General features: G+C 39.0%; 1 protein-coding gene across 2 annotated transcripts; it reads left to right on the top strand.

Moving 5' to 3' along the window:
* Positions 1 to 728: 728 nt before the first annotated feature.
* has2 (hyaluronan synthase 2) lies at positions 729 to 11,939 on the top strand. Of its 2 annotated transcripts, XM_051130450.1 has the most exons (5): positions 729 to 844; positions 927 to 1,219; positions 5,682 to 6,308; positions 7,895 to 7,996; positions 9,747 to 11,939. In XM_051130450.1, exons 3-5 carry the CDS (start codon positions 5,682 to 5,684, stop codon positions 10,674 to 10,676), a joined length of 1,659 nt encoding a protein of 552 aa, XP_050986407.1. In that variant the 5' UTR covers positions 729 to 844; positions 927 to 1,219; the 3' UTR covers positions 10,677 to 11,939. The 2 variants fall into 2 exon arrangements, with proteins under 2 accessions (XP_050986407.1, XP_050986406.1); XM_051130449.1 differs by having other exon boundaries at positions 756 to 1,219.
* The last annotated feature ends 12,178 nt before the right edge of the window (positions 11,940 to 24,117 follow it).

Raw genomic sequence — 24,117 nt, 5'->3', positions numbered from 1 at the left:
AGTAAAAGATTGCTCAATATTGATCTATTTGTGAGTTTTCATGGAAAAGACAGATTGAATGAAAGAAAGAAAGAAACTGATTTTTTTATTTTTTTTAAAGAATGGCTGTATGTACATTAAAATCATTGTTACGTTGCTTTTGGCCCACACTGAAAGCTGCATCACCGATCAGTATTGCACATCAACATTCACTGCAGTGAATGTGAACAGATTTAGAATTGTGTGGCGCACTCTTGTGGTAAATATGTTTGTTACGCCTCCTGCCCTCCAAATCACAAGCTCAACTGAAAATCAATGACCATCTAAAAAGTTCTCAGGCGTGTTTTATTAACTGTATTCTACTTAAAATTTGCAAAATAGCGACTGATTTTTAATGCATTTAGGTTAATAATAACCAGAATTTGTCGATATGCATCTTTTTGTTCGTATATGCGCATAGTAAATTAATTAATTTATTTTTTCATAGTTACTCCTATTAATAATGATTGTTTTTAATTAATCGTTTTATTAACTTAATGCTATTTTTAATCTGTAAAAATATATATATTTATATCTCTACAACTTGCCGGTTTTTAGATGAAGACTGTTTGGCTAATTACTTGATTAACTCATACCCACCCCCATTTCGGAAGTTTGAATGGGCAGCACTTTTTTTTTTTTTTTTTTTTTTTTTTTCGCTAGGAGGTTCACTCCTCCTCGCCCCCGAACCAACCCCCTTATTAAAACAAGTCCAAAACCCTGCCCGGTTAAAAGAGTCTTACAAATGTATGGCTTACAGGAAGCATAAAGTTAAAGCGTCTGGAAGAAATTAGACGCAGAAAAGGACAGTTCACAACTTCAACCTGTACGCTTGGAAAAACTTGAATTACATTTTTAGTCACCAACATTGACTACTGTTGGATAACTTTTTTTGCTTCTTTTATCAGCTGACAACGTCAGAATGAACTGCCAAGATGCTCCAACAGACCTCATCACAGCAGACTGATGCAAACTACTATATAATGTATTGGAGGAGGCGAGAAACTTGAATGTTCAGTCGTTGCTTGGAAAACGTGGATACTACACAAGCATCGAGTATTTGGATGCTCCATGCCGGTGTCTTCTGTATTTTACCCCAAAACTTGTATGGGAAGTTTTGTCCAGTGTCTGGAGCGTACAGAGCCTCGTAGGACAGCATCCCTGTTAAACTAACGGGACATCTCCACACAGCTGCTCCAAGGTACTGTATGATCGTGATTCATTTAATGTATGACTCTTTCGAATGATTCTCATTGTTCTGTTAGATGAATCGTTTATTTGTATGGATTTCATGTTGGACGGTGTTATTTTAAACAACCATAAAGGAGGAGAAATTTGAATGAATGGGGTTCAGCCATAAGTGATTGCAATGCCTACACGTGCCAATTTTTTTCAAAGTCCAACAGGTTGTAGCCTATTGAATTTCACCATATTTCCTGAGTAACATGACTGAACAGTACAGCAGATAAATAAGCAGATATTTTATCTGGCATATTATTCATAGTCATATTTGTTACTATTGAATCGTTGGTAAACCTATGCATATCAGCTGCTCTTTCTGACAGGTTTCATATTTTTTAACACTTTGCAAATTTCATTACATCTAGGCTACTAAATCACGTCAAATTCATACATTTAAAACTTTTATTGTGTATTTGAGATTTCACCAGGGCTATAGGCTAATTAAACACCATCTGAACCCTCTAACCAATAGCAGAGCAGAACAGATATTGTGCGCAATCCAGCAGCAGCAGTAAAACTGAGGGTGACGCAATCTAATAATGATGCGTAGTGACGCTTTTCAGTAGGCTCCCTCAGGAGTTTTCGCGGAAATGCTTAAAACAAATGAATACGATGAGCCAAACTGAAACTTTTTCTACGCTTGTCATTTTTATGCAAGCACAATTTCGTGAAGGAAAAAAAAAGTATTTATTTATTTTATTTTATTTTTTGGGGGGCGCCCCTATTTCTGAAATGCATTAGTGATAGCATAGTGATATACGTGTAAATAAAATATGATTTTCGACGTTCCATCCAAAACTAATTCTTAGCTTTCAAGCAGTCTCCTATTACCATGGTAATCTCTTCAAACTAACGCGGGTTTTGTTCACCAGAGTCTTTTGTATTGTGATCTTGTTAACTTGTAATCTAATTACGCGGTTGTTTGAAAAGGCTACTGAAACGTACATATACTTGTATGTGGCAAGAATACATGGTTTTGTTTTGACTTTGTGGGGTTCAAGCCTTAATTAGAGGGGTCAGACCTCCCAATGCCAACAGTAATTTACACACTGCTAAGATGTACATGAATGAAATTATAGTTTTCTCAGATGTTTCACTAAACATTTACATTCTGACAGTTCTCTCATTAGGCTATGTGTCTTTGAAGTTATCATATTATGCAGTATAGCCAATATCAATAACAGTTTTCCTCCCAAATGCTGTTTTTATATAATTGGGTGCCAAATGTCCTCATCATTTAGCATTTTGCAAATATTGAAAATGTTGTAAATGTGCAGGGTGTGTGGCACGCATTGAAAATTAGGTTGCAGTTGGAGGTCAAAATGCTACGACCTTGGCCATGTGCCTGAGATAAGACCCAGCTGTTCACCACAGTCTACTACCAGCAGCAGAAGTTGCGTCAGGTCCAGAGAACTTCTAGTGGCCAAAGTTCATATAATAACCTAATTGCAGTTCGCCCTCAAGGCACTTATAAAAACTTGAGGAAATGCAGCATTATTTCTTCTGACAGTCTTAAGCATTAGAAAAACAATGTTTTGTTTTGGGACTGAAGGTGAGACTTAGTGAGGTATGAGAGTCCTGGAAGGTTGAAAGGTAGAAACAAGCCTGGAGGCAGAATTTAGCACTAAGCCAGGCGGCAGCAGCCTGAACAGCAGCGGACATGGCCACGGCCACGGTGTCTGACGAGGCCACACCACAGAGCCGTGGCAGGTTGATGGATGTGTCTCAGTGCTGGTGGTTAGATAGTTCCTTAGGGAGGCGGCCGTGGCAGTTCCCCAAGTTCCCCACCACCTCAGAACCACCCACTTTGGAGAAGCAGAAGCTTCCTCCAGTGCATGGGAATACACTGGAGTATCTCAGATGGGCAGAACGTGCAACAAGGCAGTGTCTCTAGTTTTGTCTCAGTGCCAAAATTCCCACCAACACAATTTCAGTGAAACAACGTTAGTTTATTCTACCATATTTGCTAGGACGTTTGCACCAGTCCTTTTAAGCTATCGTTTTAAAAGTAGTTTAAGTGTTTTATGTTAACATTTAAAATGATGAATACACAATCAATAGATCACCGAAGTACTTTTTTCCTAATTTTGGAAGACAACTCTCACAGGATCCACTAATGCTAAATAAAAAATGATCCCATCCAATTTCCCCAAAAGGAGTGTTAAGATCTGAGCTGTGGATTTCCTGCCGCATAACAACTGTCGCTGATGGCCTTTCACAAGTCATTGTGTTTCAAATGAAGCTTTGTCTAAAGGAAGCTCCTCCAAATCTGAGGATAAAGATGAACAAATCCTCTGTCTCTATTAAGTTACACAATCTACCACCCACTACATTCAGGCATAGTGTGAAAATCCCCTCTAAATTAATAATATTTCTATAAACATTCAAGCAAAGCAAAAACTCATTTTCTGATGGTGCTTAGGCGGCGTTACAGGCCTGGGTCCCTTTTGGCTAGTGCGAATGTACTTTTCCTGCACTGCAATATATCATGTACCTTCAAAGCTGGGGTTATAGTTTTCCCCATTGAGGATGATTCAACTCTCAGTGGTCCTTGACACTTTGTATCTCCTCCCTGCTCTGTTGGATCAAAGCCAGATAATATACATGAGGTAATATACATGACATATAGGCAGCTAGTAATGCAAACAAAAACATTAGCTATTTAACTGTTATTCTAGAATGGTAACAACAAAAATAGCGATAACTATATTAGCATTCACACCATTGTTTATTATTAGTGCATGCTGGAGTTTTGTCATATTAAATGCCCAAGCTGTCTAAAGTTAGGTGAATTCTACCTATTGATGTTTTTATCATTCATGAGCTGAACAAAAAATCATTCTGAAAATGATTCCAAAAATTTCGTCACTTTGTGTCGTTAGTGTTGTGGTTTGGGCTTCCCTATTCACATAGAATGACTTTATAGCTATCTTCCTTGGTGTGAACGGGCCAATTGCCATATTTCATTCAGTCAGACAAAATCTAACAATGGCAGATGTTTCACACAGGACCCTTTCATCTATGGGATTATCTGCACACCCCCATTCACAACAAGATGAGTCAGTCTGCACATGTAAACCTTACACATGTAAACCCTCCTTAGAGACACAAAGCCTGTAGCCATTTGTGCAAACATGAGAAATTAGGTCATTGACAAAGACAGCGATGCTTCTGATGTCCTGTGATTAGTCTTGGTGTCCTCTTAGGTGTGGGTTACATTTTGTCTTGTCAGCAGTCTTAGCACTTTCAAATGAGCCGTTTGGGTTCATCTAGAGTTTAAACAAGACATGAAAGCGGGTTTGGGGATACCCTGAGAACAGTACAGGCGTTTGAGACATTAACACCACATGCTCCCCTTAATCCAACAGGCTTGCACGTGTCTATGTGGATAAGGTGGGGTTTGGAGGGTCCAGAGGGCCTCGTAAACATGCGCGATGACGTTAAAGGCTGTGACACGTGCCAGTTAGACTCACACTGTGCTGTAGTCCATCATATCAACCTCCCTCCCAGGCCAGAACCGAGAAACCAAGAGGGACAGTATCAAAGAAAAAAACGAGATTTGAGTCGAGAGTCGATAAAACAAGACCCCATCATTAATACAATGGCCGTGTTCAGCAGTAATAAGACAGAGGGTCTTTAGTAGAGCCCTCTGAAATCTAAATTTCACTGTTCATGCGTTCCCACGGAGATATAAACAGATGATGTCAGAGGGTGGTGCTGCATAGTCACGTCTGCCAAGCAGATGGGGAACTGCATTAGTTAGGAAACTTGGAACAAATGGTCATAAAGACCGCTCAGATATTCTGAAGAGCAGGAAAGAGGAAGAAATATGATGCTGTCTGAAATATACTGTCGCTAATGTGGCGAGAACAGATGCGTGTATTCTATGCTTCCATACGAGCAGGAGTCTGTCATCGTCACCACAAAGCTGTCCACACATCTGCTTTAATTTCATTTATGAGTGCTGTCCATGAAGTTGTTCTGAAATGGGTGGTTCTGGCAAAGATGAAAATTCTGTCTTTATTTACCCACCCTCATGCCGCTCCAAACCTGTGACTTTAGTTCTTCTGCAAAACACTCATTGTCTGTACAGTGGTCAACTGGATCCAAAACAACATTGGACCTTCTGACTTTCATTGTATGGACCTTCATCTTTTGTGTTCTACAGAAGAACTTATTTCCGTGGTCTCCAGACTGTCCTGCAGAGTTTAGCTCCAGCCATAATCAAACAATCCTGAAGTAGCTAATCAAGGTCTTACTAGGTATACTTAAAACTTCCAGGCAGGTGTGTTGAGGCAAGTTGGACCTAAACTCTGCAGGACACCAGCCTTCCAGGACCAAGTTTGATGACCCTTGACTTATTTAGTCCATTAGTTTCAAATCATAATATTCACCCGTCAATGTCCTGTTGTTGTTTTCAGATGAGATGTGATAAAGTGATCACCTACTTGAGGATCGTTGGGACGACACTGTTCGGCATTTCGCTGCTTGTGGGAATCTCTACTGCTTATATCATGGGGTATAAGCTTATAACGACTGCAGGCAACTACCTGTCCTTTGGTCTCTATGGGGCAATTCTAGTCGTTCACCTCATCATCCAGAGCTTGTTTGCTCTACTGGAACACAGGAACATGAAACGTTCCCTGGAAACACCGATCAAACTCAACAAGTCACTGGCCCTTTGCATTGCAGCCTATCAGGAAGACCCAACCTACCTGAGAAAGTGTTTAATATCGGTGAAGAGGCTCACCTACCCTGGGATAAAGGTCATAATGGTTATCGACGGGAACAATGACGATGACTGCTACATGATGGAGATCTTTCGGGACATCATGGGCCGGGACAAGGCAGCCACCTACATCTGGAAAAGCAACTACCACCAGAAAGGACCGGAGGAAACCGAAGAATCGTACGCAGAGAGCTTGCAGCACGTTTCTCGCCTGGTTCTCAACAACAAGTGTGTGTGCATCATGCAGAAGTGGGGCGGGAAGAGAGAGGTCATGTACACCGCCTTCAAAGCCCTGGGAAGAAGTGTCGACTACGTACAGGTGAGTCTATCTCTCTCAGGGCTCAGCCAAGTACACGAGGGCAACACAGGCAAATTGTACAAAGAAGCTTTTGTGACTTCATAAGTGGATGCTAGGCTAAAGCATGTAGTGCACTGAGAGTGAGGAAAGTACATTCCTGGTTAACACTGATGCTGTTCATTGAGGGACTTCTGTGGGAATTCGTTTGCATATCCCGGGGATATTTCTGGCACTTCCAGAACAGATCACTGGTATTTTCCATGCCATCTATTAACTCATGACATTGAGTGGTTCTTTATCTCAAGGGAATGTGTCACATAAATACATGTTCATAAATAAGTCACATAAATGCATTAAACCCCTGACGACCTTTTCTGTGGTGGTTTATTTTAAACATGTAATTCCCGCTCCTGAATTTTTACAAGCTCCAACCAAAGGAGGCTAATTATTTTGGAGAATTTTATAATGGCCCACAGTTGAGAACAGCTGTATACATGTGTTTTCACATCACAAAATAGTCTTTCCGTTGCTTTGGTAGAATGCTGCGTGAGAATATTTACTTTTGTTAAAACTATTTGCAACAAAATGTCTTTACGAAGATTTATCAGCAAAACTAGTGATTAAATGTCCTCTTATGTAATCCAAACAATTGTGCAATCGTTTTTGATCTAAGAAAGATTCAAACTAACCAAACTCAAAGCCTAGAAGAACATCTGAACGGCGGTTCACACTGAACAAGTTCTCACGTTCCACGCAGCTGCTTTTAGTTGTTTTTCTGTGTAAATATGCGTTACGTATTTGGCTGTTTGACGCCAAATACAGCCTCTGAGAAAGGTAAACCTGAAGCTGTCATTTATTGGTAATTTTATAAAGGCTCCCTTGTATACTGAACACATGATGTTATTTTATCCACATGCCACCTGGTTCCAATGAGATCCCTGACCTTTGCTCTGAGTGTAGAGCCCTAATTGTGTTTAACTTATCACTGATCTTGCTACTTGGCTTGTGGGTAGTCTCACTATGGGGCTTAGTTGTAAAAGCAAAGTGGCGTACATGACTTTCTCTGGAATGAGCAAGATAACCTCTGGGCGATGTTCGCTTAATGTTTCAATGTTAGAACGCTTAAACCAAATCTCGACTAAAATTTGAACAGTGTGTGCTCGTGTTTGATGAGCCTAAATTTTTGGATCTGTAAGTGAACTCGTAAGCCAGAACTTGATGATTAAAATGACCTCCGGGAGAAATTGATATACTTGTCCCAACATATTTAGCAGCACGTTTGATTCATCGTGACCAGTCGCACAAAGACAATCTGGTTTCTATAGATGCGATTGTGGAAAAGAATAGTATTCATAGCAAAGATAAATCTCCACGAAGGAACACATGTCATATTAATGATCATATTAGGCATCTTGTATCTTGTTGAGCAATGTGATGCATCAGTACGTGTGGTGCGAACACTGGATTAACTTATTTTTTCGTAGAACATTCTGTTCAAACACATGTAGAATCCACTAGTGCATGCATTTTCATTTTTGAAGGAAAAATGTTTAAAAAAAAAAAAAAGTTAAATGGTGTGTATTCTTTTTTGATGTACCTGAATGCAGGTATGTGATTCAGACACTATGTTGGACCCGGCCTCCTCAGTGGAAATGGTGAAGGTTCTAGAGGAAGATCCCATGGTTGGAGGAGTAGGTGGAGATGTACAGGTATGTGGTTTATTGCAGGTTTTACACCATCCATTATCTCACTCTACAGCATAAAGAATTTATATAGCAGCATATATAAGTATTTTTTTCAATTTAAAATTGTTTTAGTGGAAGTCCAAGTATTTCGTTAAACAAAAGTCCCCCCAAAAAATACCAGTTATTTTTTTATTTTTTTTAGCCGGTCCAGTGACACGTGTCCAAATAATTTTGGTGATATTGTATAATATCCATATGAGGAATATCTGAAAATGTCTGGATACGTTTCCTTTTGGTATTAAAGTTTTGTCATGAAACTCTAGATGGACTGATGGCTTTTAATGCAAACTGCAATGCAATTTCCTAATAATCTACAACAACAGCAGCAGTAATTCAGCAGCGTAGATGATCTATTCCGCCAAGACCAAATACATTGACATTGCCATTAGGGCTGCATGATTAATCAAATACGATTTCCATGTGCATTTTGTCAGTACAGCCATTTTGTCTGTAATCAGCAGTAAATCTCCATCAGCTGCTTTCAGATGGAGCAGCATTTACTACACAGAGCCGTAGTTCACTGATGGGTTCCCAGCTGAAAAAAACAGTTAAAACCAGCCTAAGCTGGTCACCCAGCCTGGTCTTAGCTGGTCAGCAGGCTGGTTTTGGAGGGGTTTTGGCCACTATCTTAGCTGGCCAGTCTGGTCTTAGATGGTCAGGCTGGGAGACCAGCTGGAACAACCAGCTAAAACCAGCCTGACCAGGCTGAGAGACCAGCTATTTCCAGCTTAAACCAGCTAAGACCAGCCAACCAGCCTAGGCTGGTTTAAACTGATTTTTTTCAGTAGGGTTATGCAAAAAAAGACGCAGACGATATTACTGTGCAGTTACGAAATCAAAAGAAATCATTCACAATAATGACAGTTGTTTGCGTAGCTTCTCAGTGAACTACGGCTCTGTGTAAACTGAAAGCATGTGAAAACTCCAAACTTAGTTTATAACATCAGTCGAGTGTTTGAAATAAATCCTTCTGTGAGATGATGTGGCTTCTTACACAGAATAAGGCACAAAACATATTTCATAGTATTCTAAGCAGGGATAAAGGCATTGCATTATTAATATACTTTATTATAATGAATATATAATAATAAGAAACCATATATTGCTGTAATCGTGTGTTTATTAGTTACACTGAATCAATGAAAGTGGTTAAATCTTCTGTTTTTTCAGCTGCAGTGATATGCATTTCCTGGGTTTCTTATTCGGTCGTATGTGGAGTTTCCGCACGAGAGCGCCCTCTGGCTGAATGCGATTGCGATTTATCATGCAGCTTTAGTTGCCCTATTCAACACCATGCTGAAATCTTAAGAGAGTTGTCATGATAGAAATATATTTGCTATTATAACATTTCTGTTCTCTTTTAGACATATTTTTTGTATAATCCTACATGGGTTTTCCCCCACTCCAGTCTTCATAGTCAGGGCAGATGTTGTTTTTTGGGGCGGAGGAGCCAGTGTGAATCAATAAAGTTGTTCAAAGAACTTAAATATTCCCATGCTAAACTTTTTTTTTTGTTTTTATGTCAGCTGAAATCCATATTACTGTGCATCCTGTACAAAGACGCTTTAGATCTTTTCTGGTTTCTCACGGTTTCAGTCTACATTCTATGTTATTTTCATACATATGTAGCAGGTGACCTAGACATACATATCCTATATGTTGAACTATAGCTTCTCTTTGATTTCTAATTCTGTTTGTTATTCTGTCCCTCTAGATTCTGAACAAATATGAATCGTGGGTCTCCTTCCTCAGCAGTGTGAGATACTGGATGGCGTTCAACATCGAAAGAGCTTGTCAGTCGTATTTCGGGTGCGTTCAGTGTATCAGCGGGCCCTTGGGGATGTACAGGAACTCCCTGCTTCATGAGTTCCTGGAAGACTGGTACAATCAGACATTCATGGGAAGCCACTGCAGTTTTGGCGACGACCGCCACCTGACCAACCGAGTCCTGAGCCTGGGATATGCCACGAAATACACCGCCCGCTCCAAGTGCTTGACCGAGACGCCCATTACCTACCTACGCTGGCTCAACCAGCAGACCCGCTGGAGTAAGTCGTATTTCAGAGAGTGGCTATACAACTCCATGTGGTTTCACAAGCACCACTTGTGGATGACCTACGAAGCCGTCATCACCGGCTTCTTCCCCTTCTTTCTCATCGCCACTGCGATCCAGCTCTTCTACCAGGGCAGGATCTGGAATATCCTTCTATTCCTGCTGATCGTCCAGCTGGTGGCACTCATCAAGTCTTCGTTCGCCAGTTGCCTCCGTGGAAACATCGTCATGGTCTTCATGTCCTTCTACTCAGTGTTATACATGTCGAGTCTGCTACCGGCAAAGATGTTCGCGATAGCCACCATAAACAAATCCGGCTGGGGAACGTCTGGAAGGAAGACCATTGTAGTAAACTTCATCGGACTTATTCCAATCTCTGTTTGGTTCACCATCCTTTTTGTCGGCATTATTTATACGATAATCCAAGAGACCCGAAAGCCTTTTCCAGAGTCCGAGAAAATCGTTTTGATAATCGGCGCCATCGTGTACGCCAGCTACTGGGTCGTGTTCTTGACTTTGTACGCCGTCCTCATTATGAAGTGTGGCAGAAGGAAGAAAGGACAACAGTATGACATGGTTCTTGACGTATAGTATTTCCCAGTGCCCTTTATCCTTTCTACGTTTACATTAAAAACAATCTCAGACTGCTATCTGAAGGTGGGCTGTCCGAAGGTGACAGGAAATGAGGAGACATCATTGCTGCTGTGACTGTTACGAAGGATATTCCTTTGAAGTGCTAAAGGAAAAACTTTGTAATATGTGAGCTTTGACACTCTTGATGTTTTAGTATTCCACCACCAAATGACAACTTCTTTGCACTTTCACGTTCACTCTCATTATGCATAATGCTTGATCTAGAACTTTAAGGAACAAAATACCTCAGTGGTTATGTTTGCATTGTGTGAGTGTTTGGGATAGAGTCAGACGAGACTCGTGTTTTTCTTAAGTAATTTATGATTTTTACTTTTAGTTTGTTTTTATATATCTAAAATATATTATGTATACGTTTTTAGATTGAAATCCAAAACAGAACTTCTGAGTATTTTTTTTTTTTTTAATTGTGCTGTACTTTGTATTTGCATAATGTATTTTATTGCCTTTTATATAGACTTTTATTTTTTTGCTTGCCACCAAAGATTCTCTATTTTCAATAAATATGAGAAAATGTAACTCTTTAAGACTTGCCTATCTGACCAAAATGTGAAATTTAGAAGCTGGATTTGTCTCTGTGATGACAGCAGTAAAAGGCAAATCTAGGGATAAGTTATTCATTGACAAGAAGGGCGATGAACCTGTGTTTTTATAATAAGTATTACATGGAGGGAAGACCAGTCTATTTATACAACATGGTTATGGTTTATAGCTTTCTTACATGCAAAATATTTGTACTATGAAAGTATTGTATGCTGGTTCTGTTGAATGTTTTGAACTGTCCTGTCAAAATAATTGACATTCCCACATAATCTATGCAATTTCAGCATGTGCCAATATCACACTTCTATGCAAATTTTTCAGAAAGTGACACAGGAACATTTGCATATAAATGAGGCACAGATGCCTCTTTTGATTGTTATTATTTCACATAATCTTGTATCATCCATCAATGTCCGGAGCATTTGCAAAAAAGCTATTCCATTGATGCCAAACCTTCATTTCCATGTTTTCCCTGCCTTAATTTCCTGGAAAAGCCCTGATTTTATTTACCAGCATTATTTTAATGTTTACCAAATGAAAGTTACTTTGTGTTACAATAAACTATGGATTGTAATTGATGAGGGCTTTAACTAAGGCAGTATTGTCATAAAGCACTTTTGTGTTTGTGCCAAATAAAAGAAAATGCTTTATAATACGTATCCAACGTGCTGTTTCCTTTGTAAGCATCATGTCCTTGAAAAATAAATATATGACCTGATGAATCTGTTTTTTCTCTCCAAGTCTGGCATCTGTTCGTATAGTGAGTAGGGGAATTCCTGAGACCTCAGACGGCTCGTATACACAAGGACCTTGCTTGGCCTTGGTTCTGCTATTTCATCAGCGACTGATGAGGGATGAATAGAACAATTATTTTCATGCTGTATCAGAAAGTACGATTGCCATGGTGATGCTTTTTGTTTACAACATATACAGTGTAAGCAGGATGGAGTAGCCACGTAGCTGCAGTCTAGACTGAGCACTTAAAGATGTCTGCAGAGCTGCAGTGTAATCCCTCTGCGCAAGCTGTCGTGTTAGTCTATAAATCAAGGATGATTTCATGGGTCAGAGTAGAGATGAAGCTCACGGTTCTGTAAAAGGAGCTCATTATTCTGTTCCTAGCTGTAGCCTTGGCAGGCGATTTCCATCTCAAACACTGCTGACAACTCTGAATTGTGCCCGTGGAAGTCTTGGGAAAACCTGGGGCTGATGACGGCATGAACCCGGGAGCCGTCTTCCTTGGCTGTCCAAAAAATTCCTCATCCAAAACTTTGTGTAGTCTTGGCAGCTACAGCTACGGGCTATGCTTGTCCACTCGGCCAGGTGGTGAGGATTCCATTTGAAAACTCCAGTCATGTGTAGAAAAGGACAAATTTATGACGGTCAAGACCTTACTGGGCGTTGCAGAATTCGTGGAGGTTTACTGTAATGCTGTCTGTGATCATGTGTACTGTTAGTATGAAGGTTGCATGTGGCCAGCAGGATTCATGCGATACAGCACAACTGTACCAGTGATGCCACAGCTGAAAGACCCCCACTTCACCCCCCCCACCCTCCGGCCATCTTCATTAACCTCATGTCACCTGATAATCAAGGTTGTTGTCACGGTTGTGTAAAGTTCATAAATATGTCTCTTTAAATTCATGAGATGAAATTTGAATCAAAATGGCCACATCAGTTGAATCTATCTATCTATCTATCTATCTATCTATCTGTCTGTCTGTCTGTCTGTCTGTCTGATAGATAGATAGATAGATAGATAGATAGATAGATAGATAGATAGATAGATAAACGAAAAACAGACAGACATACAGACAGACAGATAGATAGATAGACAGATAGATAGACGAGAAACAGACAGACATACAGCCAGCCAGATAGATAGACAGACAGATAGATAGATAGATAGATGAGAAACAGACAGACATACAGCCAGCCAGCCAGACAGATAGATAGATAGATAGATAGATAGATAGATAGATAGATTATAGACAGACAGACAGACAGATAGATAGATAGATAGATAGATAGATAGATAGATAGATAGATAGATAGAGAAACAGACAGACAGACAGACAGACAGATAGATAGATAGATAGATAGATAGATAGATAGATGAGAAGCAGACAGACAGACAGACAGACATATAGACATATAGATAGATAGATAGATAGATAGATAGATAGATAGATAGATAGATAGATAGATAGATAGATAGATAGATAGATAGATAGACGAAAAACAGACAGATAGATAGATAGATAGACAAGAAGCAGACAGACAGACAGACAGACACATAGATAGATAGATAGATAGATAGATAGATAGATAGATAGATAGATAGATAGATAGATTGATTGATTGATTGATTGATTGATTGATTGATTAAATTTCTTAGAGATGCACAGCCATGGTCACTGTATGGGAAAAAAAGCAGCTCGGACATCCGGAAAAAGTTCCACTAAAAGACTATTCCCCGAAATGGAAATGGGTTTAGCTCATGTCATGTTCTCAAGCACTCCCAGGGCTCTGGGAAGAAGTCTGTACAGAGGTAACAATACACTTGATGTAACTGCCAGGTGGAGGTGGACACACCGAATGGCGCGAATCACACTGAAGGCTCATAAAACACTGACTGTGTCTGCAGATGAGCCACATACATTGTCTGTTTTCTACTGTCTACAAAAAAGTGGACATTTAAAAATCTTCAAAATCATCTGAGCTGTATCTATTTATCCACATCTGTCTAGCTGGTTATTGTACATCCAGTGTCCCAGTCTGTTTAATAGAACTTACTTTTGAAATAAACACTTAGATGACATGGACATATGCCATTACAGACTCATCAAATCCTCTACGTATACACATTTGATCTGAGAATGAAAGATGATGTGGCTAATAGAAGCATGATGAGAATAATCAGTTAAAGTGTGGCCTGAGTGGCCTATTGGAAAGATTTAATGGACTCATTCAATAATATTTGGTTGAAGTATTCCTTCAGATCTGTGAATATCAAAACATTGCATACAAGATGAGCATTAACCCTTACTGTTTTAAATCAACACAGAACAGACTTTTTTAAGGGAATAAAGAAACACTAGCTCTGAAAACTTCATCTGATCTTTGTTTCCTATGGAGCTTAGCATCTCTGTTTGAAAAACAGACTTTGGTTGTGAAAAAAAATCATGTATTTGGAGGTGAGAGGTGTTTGGACGTTTTGCTCTCACATCATCAAAATGCAGGTATTTTTGTTTTATTTAATCCCTAAACATGATTTGTTTTGATGGAATGATCAAACATCAAAAATGTTTTTGATAAGGGCAAGAGCGTTCCTCTGTACTTCATCCAGAGGTTGCAACACAAGAAAGTGTTTTTCCAATTAGAAATGTAATTGGTAAAATTGGTGAAATTAAGTAACTGGGGTTAAATTTAGAGGGTTGGAATGTGTGGGGGATTGGCCAAAAGTTAACAGAAGTGACCACCTATCATACAACCAGAGACATGTCGTCTCTTTCATTCAGGATGAAACCCATCACATGGAGTCTTTAAACCCCAGGCTGCCCATTCAGTGGTGATAAATCATCCTAAACTGAACATTTGGGCAGATAATATACACAGTGATGAAGACAAATGATCCCTTTGCGACATGCAAATGCCTAAAGGATATTCCACGGAGGCAGCAGTCTTCCAGTATTACCTTTATTGGAGAATTTCTCACATCACCCAGATCTGTTAGGTATTTCAGCAATCGGTGTGTTGGACCGAGAACAATTAAATTTGCAATGTCAAGATGAGGTCACGGGTTTTGAGCGACAGGCCCAGTGTGGGGCTCTGCTCTGCTTGCATTGGCCTTTCTCACATGACAGGAAGTATCATAAGAAAAGGTTATTTGAAAGACCGCATGGGGGGAATTGACAGGTCAAAGGTTGACTAGGACATACAAACTTTATTGGTCACTTTTGTAAACCTGGTGCCTCAGAGATGTCCTGTGTTGAGACGTGTGAGAATTTACATCCATATAAATGACCATAGTTTGTACAACTTTACCTAAAATAGATTCTGTTATGTTTATTAAGTGAAGTAAATCAGCAGTGGATCATAATAAGAATGTAATTTATATTGTAGACTGCAAACATGTGGTGTCTGTAGAATGACTAAAATAAAATGACTAAGAATAACTAAAATAAAAAAAAGTTTAATAAAAACTAATGACTGCAATAGTTTGCATGCCTAGTTGAATTAACTGTCAAGTCACACACACACAATAAATAAACTCTCTGTTACAATGAGGCACTTACATTTTACCATACACTCACATAGGTGAATGGTGAAATGAAGTAGATAAGCAAAATGCTCACTGCATCAATAGTATAGACATAAGACAAATACTAACTTGATTTTAGGGTTTACAATAGCATATACACAATTTTAACCACAACAACACTACACCCTAAAATGACTTTAAAAATTATTTGAATAGCTCAAATAATGCAATTATTTTTAAGCAAAAGTATTTAATTATGCTCATAATACATGGTCCATGGACTCCAACTTAAGTACTAAATGAGGATAACTGACAAGACACACCTGAACATTATGACACAATCAAAAGGAGACAGAAACTAGGTCACACTGAGCACATAAGGGATGAAATCACAACATAACAGTTCAAAGGTGTGACAGTTCGCCCCCCCTCCCGTAAGGCGCAACCTCGCGCCGCAGGAACAACAAATGGGGGGACTTAGGAGGAGGCCAAAGGAGTGGATATGGGATGGTGACAGGGGACAGCAAAGGGCTGGCAGGAAGGTAGGCAGACAATGCTGGTGGACGTTCAGGCGAAAGATGGACACCCGGGAGGAGGATGACAAACAGAGTCCAGGGTGGAGATGACGGAGGGAGGAGCCAGGAGGAGCCAAGGCAGTGGATGATCAACACCTGAAAGGGGCGGAGCCGGAGGGACAAGTCGGCCCGGCGGAGATGGTGGACTAATGCGCCACGGTGGAAAGCAGGGAGCAATGGTGAAGTTGCTGGGTCAATGAGCTGAGGCGGAGTCCAGGACTCAGAGGCTGGAGGCGGAGACAAGGGATCCTCCAGCTACAACGCCGATGGAGACTGGCAGAACCCCAGTGATCCCACTGCACAGATGGTGGGCTGAGGGTGAGCAGAAGAGCTGCCAGGAGACAGCGGAGGTCATGGTGAGGACTGGTGCAGAGGTGGTGGGAGAGGGAGACTGACATGGTATGTGCTACCCACACACACCAGAAGGCCACTCCCAGCACCCGGAGCACCATGGACTTCCATGGTCACTTCAAGACAGGCAGACAGTTTAGGGCAAATAGATATTTCTAGATAGATTAAGGTTCCGGGCAAATGGAAGGTTCAGGACAGGCAGATTATGATGAAAGAAGGGCAGGTAATTTACAGTCCACGGAGTTCAGCTATGGTGCAGTGGGCAGAGCTTCCCTCCGCACTCTCACTGTCCATAGCGCCCTTCCCCCGTGGCGAGCCCTGTAGGCAGCTCTCTCTTACTTGATCTGACGTCACATGAGGCTCTGGCTACGGGGCGATCCTTAGCTCTGTCGCTCCTATAGGTGATGGCTTATCGGTCGTGGCAAGCTCTGGCTCTCCGTCAGCGGTGGGCTCAGGTTCAGGCTCTTGCTCCACTCAGTGGTGATGGTGGGCTGGCCTTGAGGTGTTCTGGATCGGCGTAGGCCGTCACAATGCGTGGTCCATAAAACATGCATGAAGAAGATAGAGTCAAAAAGTCTTCAATAAAGGCAGACAAAAGACACATGTAATTTACAAATGACATCAGCAATACCAGACGAATGCAAACTGAACAGACTCTGAACAGACAAACTGAACTTAAGTAATAAGGCAAATGAGGATAATAAAGGATCATAATAACACAATCAAAGAGAGACAGAAACTAGGTCACACTGAGCACATGATGGATGAAATCACAACAGAGCAGTTCATAGGTTTGACAATTATAAAATCCATGTTTATTTTAAATTTCACATTTATGCTTTTTTAAATCCTCAAAATTTGCCAAAAAAAAAAAAATAAATAAAAATCAATTTCTTCACCTTAGAAAACAAGGATTTAATCAAAATGAAAAAACCAAAAAACAAAATCACAATAATGTCTTCATTAATCCAATTCAGCTGCTTTGCTTGTTTGGTTAACTTACAAATTTAAGTATATCGTCTTTTTTGTTATTTTGTTTGTTTTTTTTGTTTTTTTTTTGGAACATTTTAAGCTGTACCTATAGAAGCCTGTTTCCGCCAAAGAAAAAAAAATTAAAACGGTAATTGTAACTCACAATGCTGACTTTTTTCTCGCATTAGGGAGTTTGCATCTCGCAATTCTGACGTTTTTCTCACGTTTTTTTTTTTTTTTTGACATTTAAACTCGCAATTCTGAGTTATAAAGTCAGAACTGCGAGGCATAAACTTGCAATTCTGAGAAATAGTCAAAATTGCTATATAAAATCACAATTCTGACTTTTTTCTGTTTATGTCATGCAATTTTGATAAAAAGTTGCAAATAAAAAGTTTTTTATTTTTTATTGGGTGGCAGAAACATATTAAGTAAACAAATGATTAAATCCAAATCCAAAAACTTATACTTATTATATACTTTATCTAACAATATTGTTTACATTTTAACTTAGCACTCATGTTTCAAATGCAAGCAGCACAAATCATAGAGTACAGATGAATTTGCTTGTTTCTTTTGTTTTGTGTTTCTAGATTGAATCTGGCCAGCACTCTATTGTTTAGGTCCTTCTTGGCAGGCTAAGTCTCCTTTATTTCAGCATCCAATAAAATGTTTCACGTATCAAAACAGAAGAAGGGAGGTGTCCTAAAACACATTCGCTACCACATTCACACAGCTTACAGAAAAGTACCCATCACAGCAAACCAAGCAACAAACTCTCTTATCCAGATGTTAGAGCCAGACAAGTGTATTACTTGGACCAAGATTTGTTTGAGGGGGAAGACGGATACAAAGACAGCAAAAAAAGTAAAACGTAATGAAAGAGCATAATTTTGCACAGGGTGAGTCTCTTGCCAGAACAGCTTATGAAGTGCAAACTGCAGAGCCTTTGAATCAAATCTTTCGCTTTTTGCGTTTATTAACCTCTAGCAGCAGGGTCTGACAGCCTCATCCATCATACTCAACATCCCAGTGTGAATGAAAAGAGATGAGTTCTGCTTCCACTCTGAAAATGACTCTAGAAAAGAGATCTACTGCCATTCCATTTACATAGAACACACACAGATGTAGTGAGCGAGCACTTCCTCGAATTTTAGTCCAAGAAGAACAGTAAAGATATTCCACCAGGAGCAACCCAGGTCAAGCTGAATTTGTGAATCATGCGATGATATGCACTGAGTATGTCACAGTGATGATTTGATGCAATATTTTGCTCATTTCGAGTAAAAGCAGTGCTACATTTTAAATAAATGTTCACATTTGGTGCATGAAGTTAATGAGCCATTGTTGGAAACCTAACGCTGGAATATAAAAGCTAGTTTTGTTGCGTAAAGCATGAATACATCACTGTCTATATTTTATTTAACCACTTTTATCTAAAGTCTTGTAATACGGCTTAATCCCAGATGCAGCAAATACAGTCCAAAATTCAGAGCCAACAACCGAGCAGAAAAGGAGAGAAACCAAAAACGCAGTGTGTTTGTAAAGAAATCATGCCAGCTTGAATTCTCATAAATGAAGAAAACAAATGGTCTCTTTACAGCACAGATTGCTGTTGGGTCTCCCCTGAGCCTGATGATTAAAATGAGCTAGCTTTTTCAAACAATGGATGACGAATACATGTGAATGAGATCTGTTAGGAGACTTCAAGATCTGCAAGCCAACTCGTGTCAAAGATTGTGAATAAATTGAGGAAAGAAGCAAAATTCCCAGCTCAGTATTTTCACACTAAAAATAACGTCAGTTGATATTAATAATTGTGTCTACGCAAACAATCTCACAGCCCTCTACATACACAGTTCATATTAGCGGATACAGTTTTGACACTGTGGTGAGTCATGTTGGGAAATTTTCTAATCTAGTTTGTATCTTCAGGGAGAAGATGAATGGAATGGATGCCCCATGTTTAGATCCAGACAGATGCTGAAACTTTTTTTGCATTTTCTGTGTGGATTTAGTGGAAGAAATTGTGTTTTAAGAGTGCTGATAAAATAGTCCAAAACCATATGGGACTTTTCGCTTTTTTAGTGACCCTTTCTACATGCCAGTAGGTGGTAAAGTATGAAACAGTCAACTGAATCCTTCAATGAACAATTCATTTAAAAACACAGATTCATTCAGGAATGAAATAAATGAGTAAGTCATTGAATTATTCACTCAACTAGGTCCAGACAACAACTAGACCTTTTTGTAATTTCTGTGTGGATTTTGAGGGAAAACTGCAGAATCTCAGTCCTGGAATGTTATACTACAAAAGCAGCATTCAGAAAGTGCCAATAAAACAGTTCAAAGGCACATAGGAATTTTCACTTTTTAGGTTACACCAATGGTTGGTGGTAAGAGAATCCATGAATCACTGAATTAATTTGTTTAAAGGGAACTCTTGACCCGCTTAATATAATGTAAATTATGTCTCTTACTGAAATACGTAGTAGAAAACCCATGAAAGATTTACATATTTAAAAAATCCACATCGTTTTATAGATATTTTGATCTATGGGACCAACCATTATTTTGATGACATAAAATGGTTGCACTCTCTGAGCTTCTGGTACCTGTTGCTATTTTATGTTACTACAACACAATTCGGAATACACAACTCAGAAAATAAAGTACTAATACGATGTCCACAGCTACTAAAAGAGCCTACACATGGCGATGTATATAAGCGTAGGCTTAAACCTAATGCTGTACCATTGGTTTTTTTTTTCACCAGAAGGAGTCTAAACTTGCCGTGTATTGAGTAAAATCTATGCCGAGAAACTCCTTCAGTGGCCATGGCGTCATGGCAAGCAGTGGCATGTTCGCATTCTGTCAGGATGGCATCTAGCTTTTCTTGTCTATGCCGTTTGTAAGCTCTTTCAGTAGCTGTGGTCTACTAAAAGCCTCAAAGGCGTAAGGGCTATAGTGGAAAGAACAAAGACGCAGGTCTTTAGGAAGTTTTATTCGTCCACAGGCATCTTCCTATTCTTTTCTCCTCTTCTTATCACTAGGAAAAGCAGTGAAGACCTACATCGATTCTCATTGCCCTGTAAAAAACAGTTTGTTGAGTCAACTTGTTAAATGTTAAGTTATGCTAAGTGACAACTTCGATATTTGAGTTGATTTAACTTAAAATTTTAAGGCAGCTGACTCAACAAATTGTGTTTTGTTGTTTTTTACAGTGTTCAACTGAAAATTACAACCAAATGCCATGGCACTGTATCAGTATTTTGTTTTCCAAGTTGTGTTGCAGTAAAAATAGCACCAGTAGCTCACCATTTGTGTGAGTGCAACCATTTGATGTCACCAAAATAATGGCGCCCCCCATAGTCCAAAATATGTATAAAACGATGTGGATTTTTAAAATAATGTAAATCTTTAATGCATTTCAGTAAAATACATAATTTTTGTTATATAAAGCCATGCAAGTCATACCTGGGGTATTATTTTATTTTTTATTTTAAACAGGCATTGCTGTTGGTTGTTTGTAGATGCAGCTAGATGCAAAATTATTTTATATGTTTAGAAGTTTGATTGTGATGCTATTTGACACGTCTTTGTGTCCGAGATGCTACATAAACCAGGGGACTTCCTGCAACTGGAACAGTACATGCCTAACCCTGCTGTGCTCACAGGATAGGAGCTGTGCTGTTCCACTGGATCCTCTGAGACTGGGTGTGGGCTGGGATCTGGCTGTCAAATCCATGCGGCATTGTGCTTCATATTACTGAAATTATCTAGTCGTTTGTGCAACATCTGTTCACGCACTTACATACGACAGAGCACACACCACAATCTCTTTCGCACGGTTGTGAGCAGCTTTTGAAACTCAAAACACATGATTTAAGAGGCACTCCCAAACTTTTTAGCATCACATCGAGGTTTTGTATCATGAGCCAAAGGGATTTAAGGAAGGAGGCACATTTTCAAGATGTAGCAATGAGCATGGATAATTTACGTCTTGATTAACTGCAGGGAAGGAGAGACGAACTAGCCCGTTGCATGTGGAGTATACCAAAGCTGCATTGCACAATATTGAAGAAAATCATACAGCACAATATTAAAACTTTGTACCATAGTGTCCCAGAGTAATAAGCACAAATTAAAAATAGTGTAAGTAAATGGAAAGTTGGAGACTGCTGTTAATATAAGAGTTTTATACAACAATTAGTTCCGGACTTATATTTGAATGGCCAAAATGCGTCCTGTCTTTGCATTTGGAGATCCAGGAGAACTTTGGATTCTTTGGGAATAATTTCTGTTGACTAAGAAAAAAACAAATTTGTCTGAAATGGAAGTTACTTCTTGTTTATTGTTGTGCTTGTATACAAATGTAAGACTGTAAGGATCATGGCTCCCACCAAAAAAAAAAAAAAAAAAAAAAAAAGAAAAAAAAAAATTCCAGCTGAGTTAACATAATAACAGTGTTGCAAGAATAAACAAGTCTGTAAACTAACAAACTGTTTGTAAAATGAGATTTCAAAAAAAAAAAATATTGGTTTAATCCCTGCATTACAACACAAAAGACATGCTAAAATAATAAGTATGGCTTCTTCAAACTATTTCTTTGAACGTCAAACAACAGTCTGATTTTTGAGAACTAATTCATTTGTCGTAATTAATCATTACACTGTAAATTGAATACATCCTTGAAGTGTTCTCTCTTCATGCATAGACAATAATACCAGTCAAATGCAGGCTAATTGTACTTTTGGCAAGTGGGAAATTAAAAACAGATGTCCTGACAGAGCAGACAGAACAGTGCTGTGAAGTAGACTTGAGATACAGTGTCTGCGATGGCCAGGGAGAGAAAACACAGTAACTGATGACTCTCTCATAGTTTTTCCTTTCCTTAACATTTGTTCATGCTGGATCTAAAGCACTACATGTAACAAGACTGATTACCAAGACCAGAAACAATTTATATTACATAGAGCTAAATAAACACAATTTTAAGATGGGAGAAAATTTATTGCATATGAGTATTGCACAATATTGCTTGGTTTCTTTAAGTGATTGCAGATAGAGTTAACTGTATTTTTTGGAGTGTTTAATCATTTAATGTGTATTGGCATGAATAAAGACTGGCAGTCGTTTAGGTTTGATTAATTGGCAGTCGTAAAATGAATTGTTTTACACATAATTAGATTAAATACATACTGTATAGTGACAATCAGTTGAGGAAACCTGTAAATTAAATCAGTTTTAAATAACTCATTTTAAAGTCAATGTAAATTTCCTAACCAATTTTGCTGTCGTAAATGTACAAAATAAGAACATTCATGAAGAGCGGGAAACTGTTGGATTGTGTAATATAAAGTGGTTGAAGTTACTTCAGTGCAAAGTCTTTTTTGAGGAAAAGCTAGATATTACACTGTGATTAAACATTACAAAACCAAACTTTTTCTACGAAATAAAGCGCTCAAATAAATAATTCACAATGACGCCAAGAATGTCAGTTTTAATTCCATTTTGACTTTAAGTCTGTTACTATTTTCTTTGAGGCCTTTATATTTATTTATCCTCAGTTTAAGAGTTTTTTCATATCCAAATGTTCATCAGAGTTTTACTTTGAAGTGATTTCATAATCATCTGAATATGAGGTCTTTTTCAGTGTCATTAGCAATGGGTGGAGGAGGTCAGTGTCGTATGAAAGAACAGGGATCCAATTATTTCAGCTGTTTACACATACACATGCATGTATGCTCACGTGTTTGCTAAAGCGGTGAAACCAGAGCTGTACAACCTTTTTTTAAAAAAAAAAAAGCTGTCTGGTAACTCCCTCTGACTTGTGTTCTGAATGACCGAATAATTAATAATAACCAATATAATTATCTGACTGTGTGTTTTTATTCTGTTCTTTACTATTGTTGCGCGCCATATTATGTAATATAATCCAGATGGACTCGACAAATTGTAGATTGATCATTAAAGATTTAATTTATGTCAAAATGATTTTTTTGTGACATACAGAACCACTTCAAACTGTCGCAGTCTCATTTCCTGTCTAGCTTGGGCTAGTTGAGCATGAGGTAACTGGGAGTGTACAGACAGACCGGTTAATGCTGGGGTCACACACTGCCTCTCTGTTTGTGGGACAGAAGGAATGAGCGAGCTGCAGCTGCCAGAGAGTTTGTACATGAACTGCCACCTTTTCACCCGCCTCTGGTCATCATATGTTAGTGTACAGAAGATGCATTGTTGGCAGAGGCTGGAGAAAGGATGCGTCCTGGATGTGTCCTTTGACAGAGGTCACAGCTTGTGAGGCAAAAACCAACAAACAAACACACAGAAGGATCTTTTGTACAACTTAATAAAGTTTTCTGGTCTGATCTGCCTAAGCTAAAAATATATACAGTAAAAGCCAATGATGTATACAAGTGAAGAAATTGAGTTCAAAACACATGTGTCAAGTTGGTTTTATATGGTCTAAAAAATGTGATACAGTTTCCTAACTGTAACAGAGATCCGAGCCATTTTCTGTTTTTCGCCATTTTCACAAAAGACTTGACACATGAATCCTTAAGCTTTAGTGCAAAAGTTTGTCAAGTTGCATTATAAAGGAAATGGAACTCAAAAACGATTTTACACTTAGTCAAGTTCCAATTCCATGAATTTTAGATTTCCTCATGGTCAA

This window comes from Labeo rohita, chromosome 16 (assembly GCF_022985175.1).
Source record: "Labeo rohita strain BAU-BD-2019 chromosome 16, IGBB_LRoh.1.0, whole genome shotgun sequence".
Lineage (NCBI taxonomy): Eukaryota > Metazoa > Chordata > Actinopteri > Cypriniformes > Cyprinidae > Labeo > Labeo rohita.
The sequence above is the reverse complement of the archived record's forward strand: the minus strand, read 5'-3'. Positions and strand labels throughout refer to the sequence as shown.

What these genes read in the sequence shown, in the direction of transcription:
- has2 (XM_051130450.1), top strand. Translation starts at nt 5,682, where the DNA reads ATGAGATGTGATAAAGTGATCACCTACTTGAGGATCGTTGGGACGACA. An exon ending in GAAGTGTCGACTACGTACAG is followed by an intron (nt 6,309 to 7,894) that starts GTGAGTCTATCT and finishes ACCTGAATGCAG; the next exon opens with GTATGTGATTCAGACACTAT. An exon ending in GAGTAGGTGGAGATGTACAG is followed by an intron (nt 7,997 to 9,746) that starts GTATGTGGTTTA and finishes CTGTCCCTCTAG; the next exon opens with ATTCTGAACAAATATGAATC.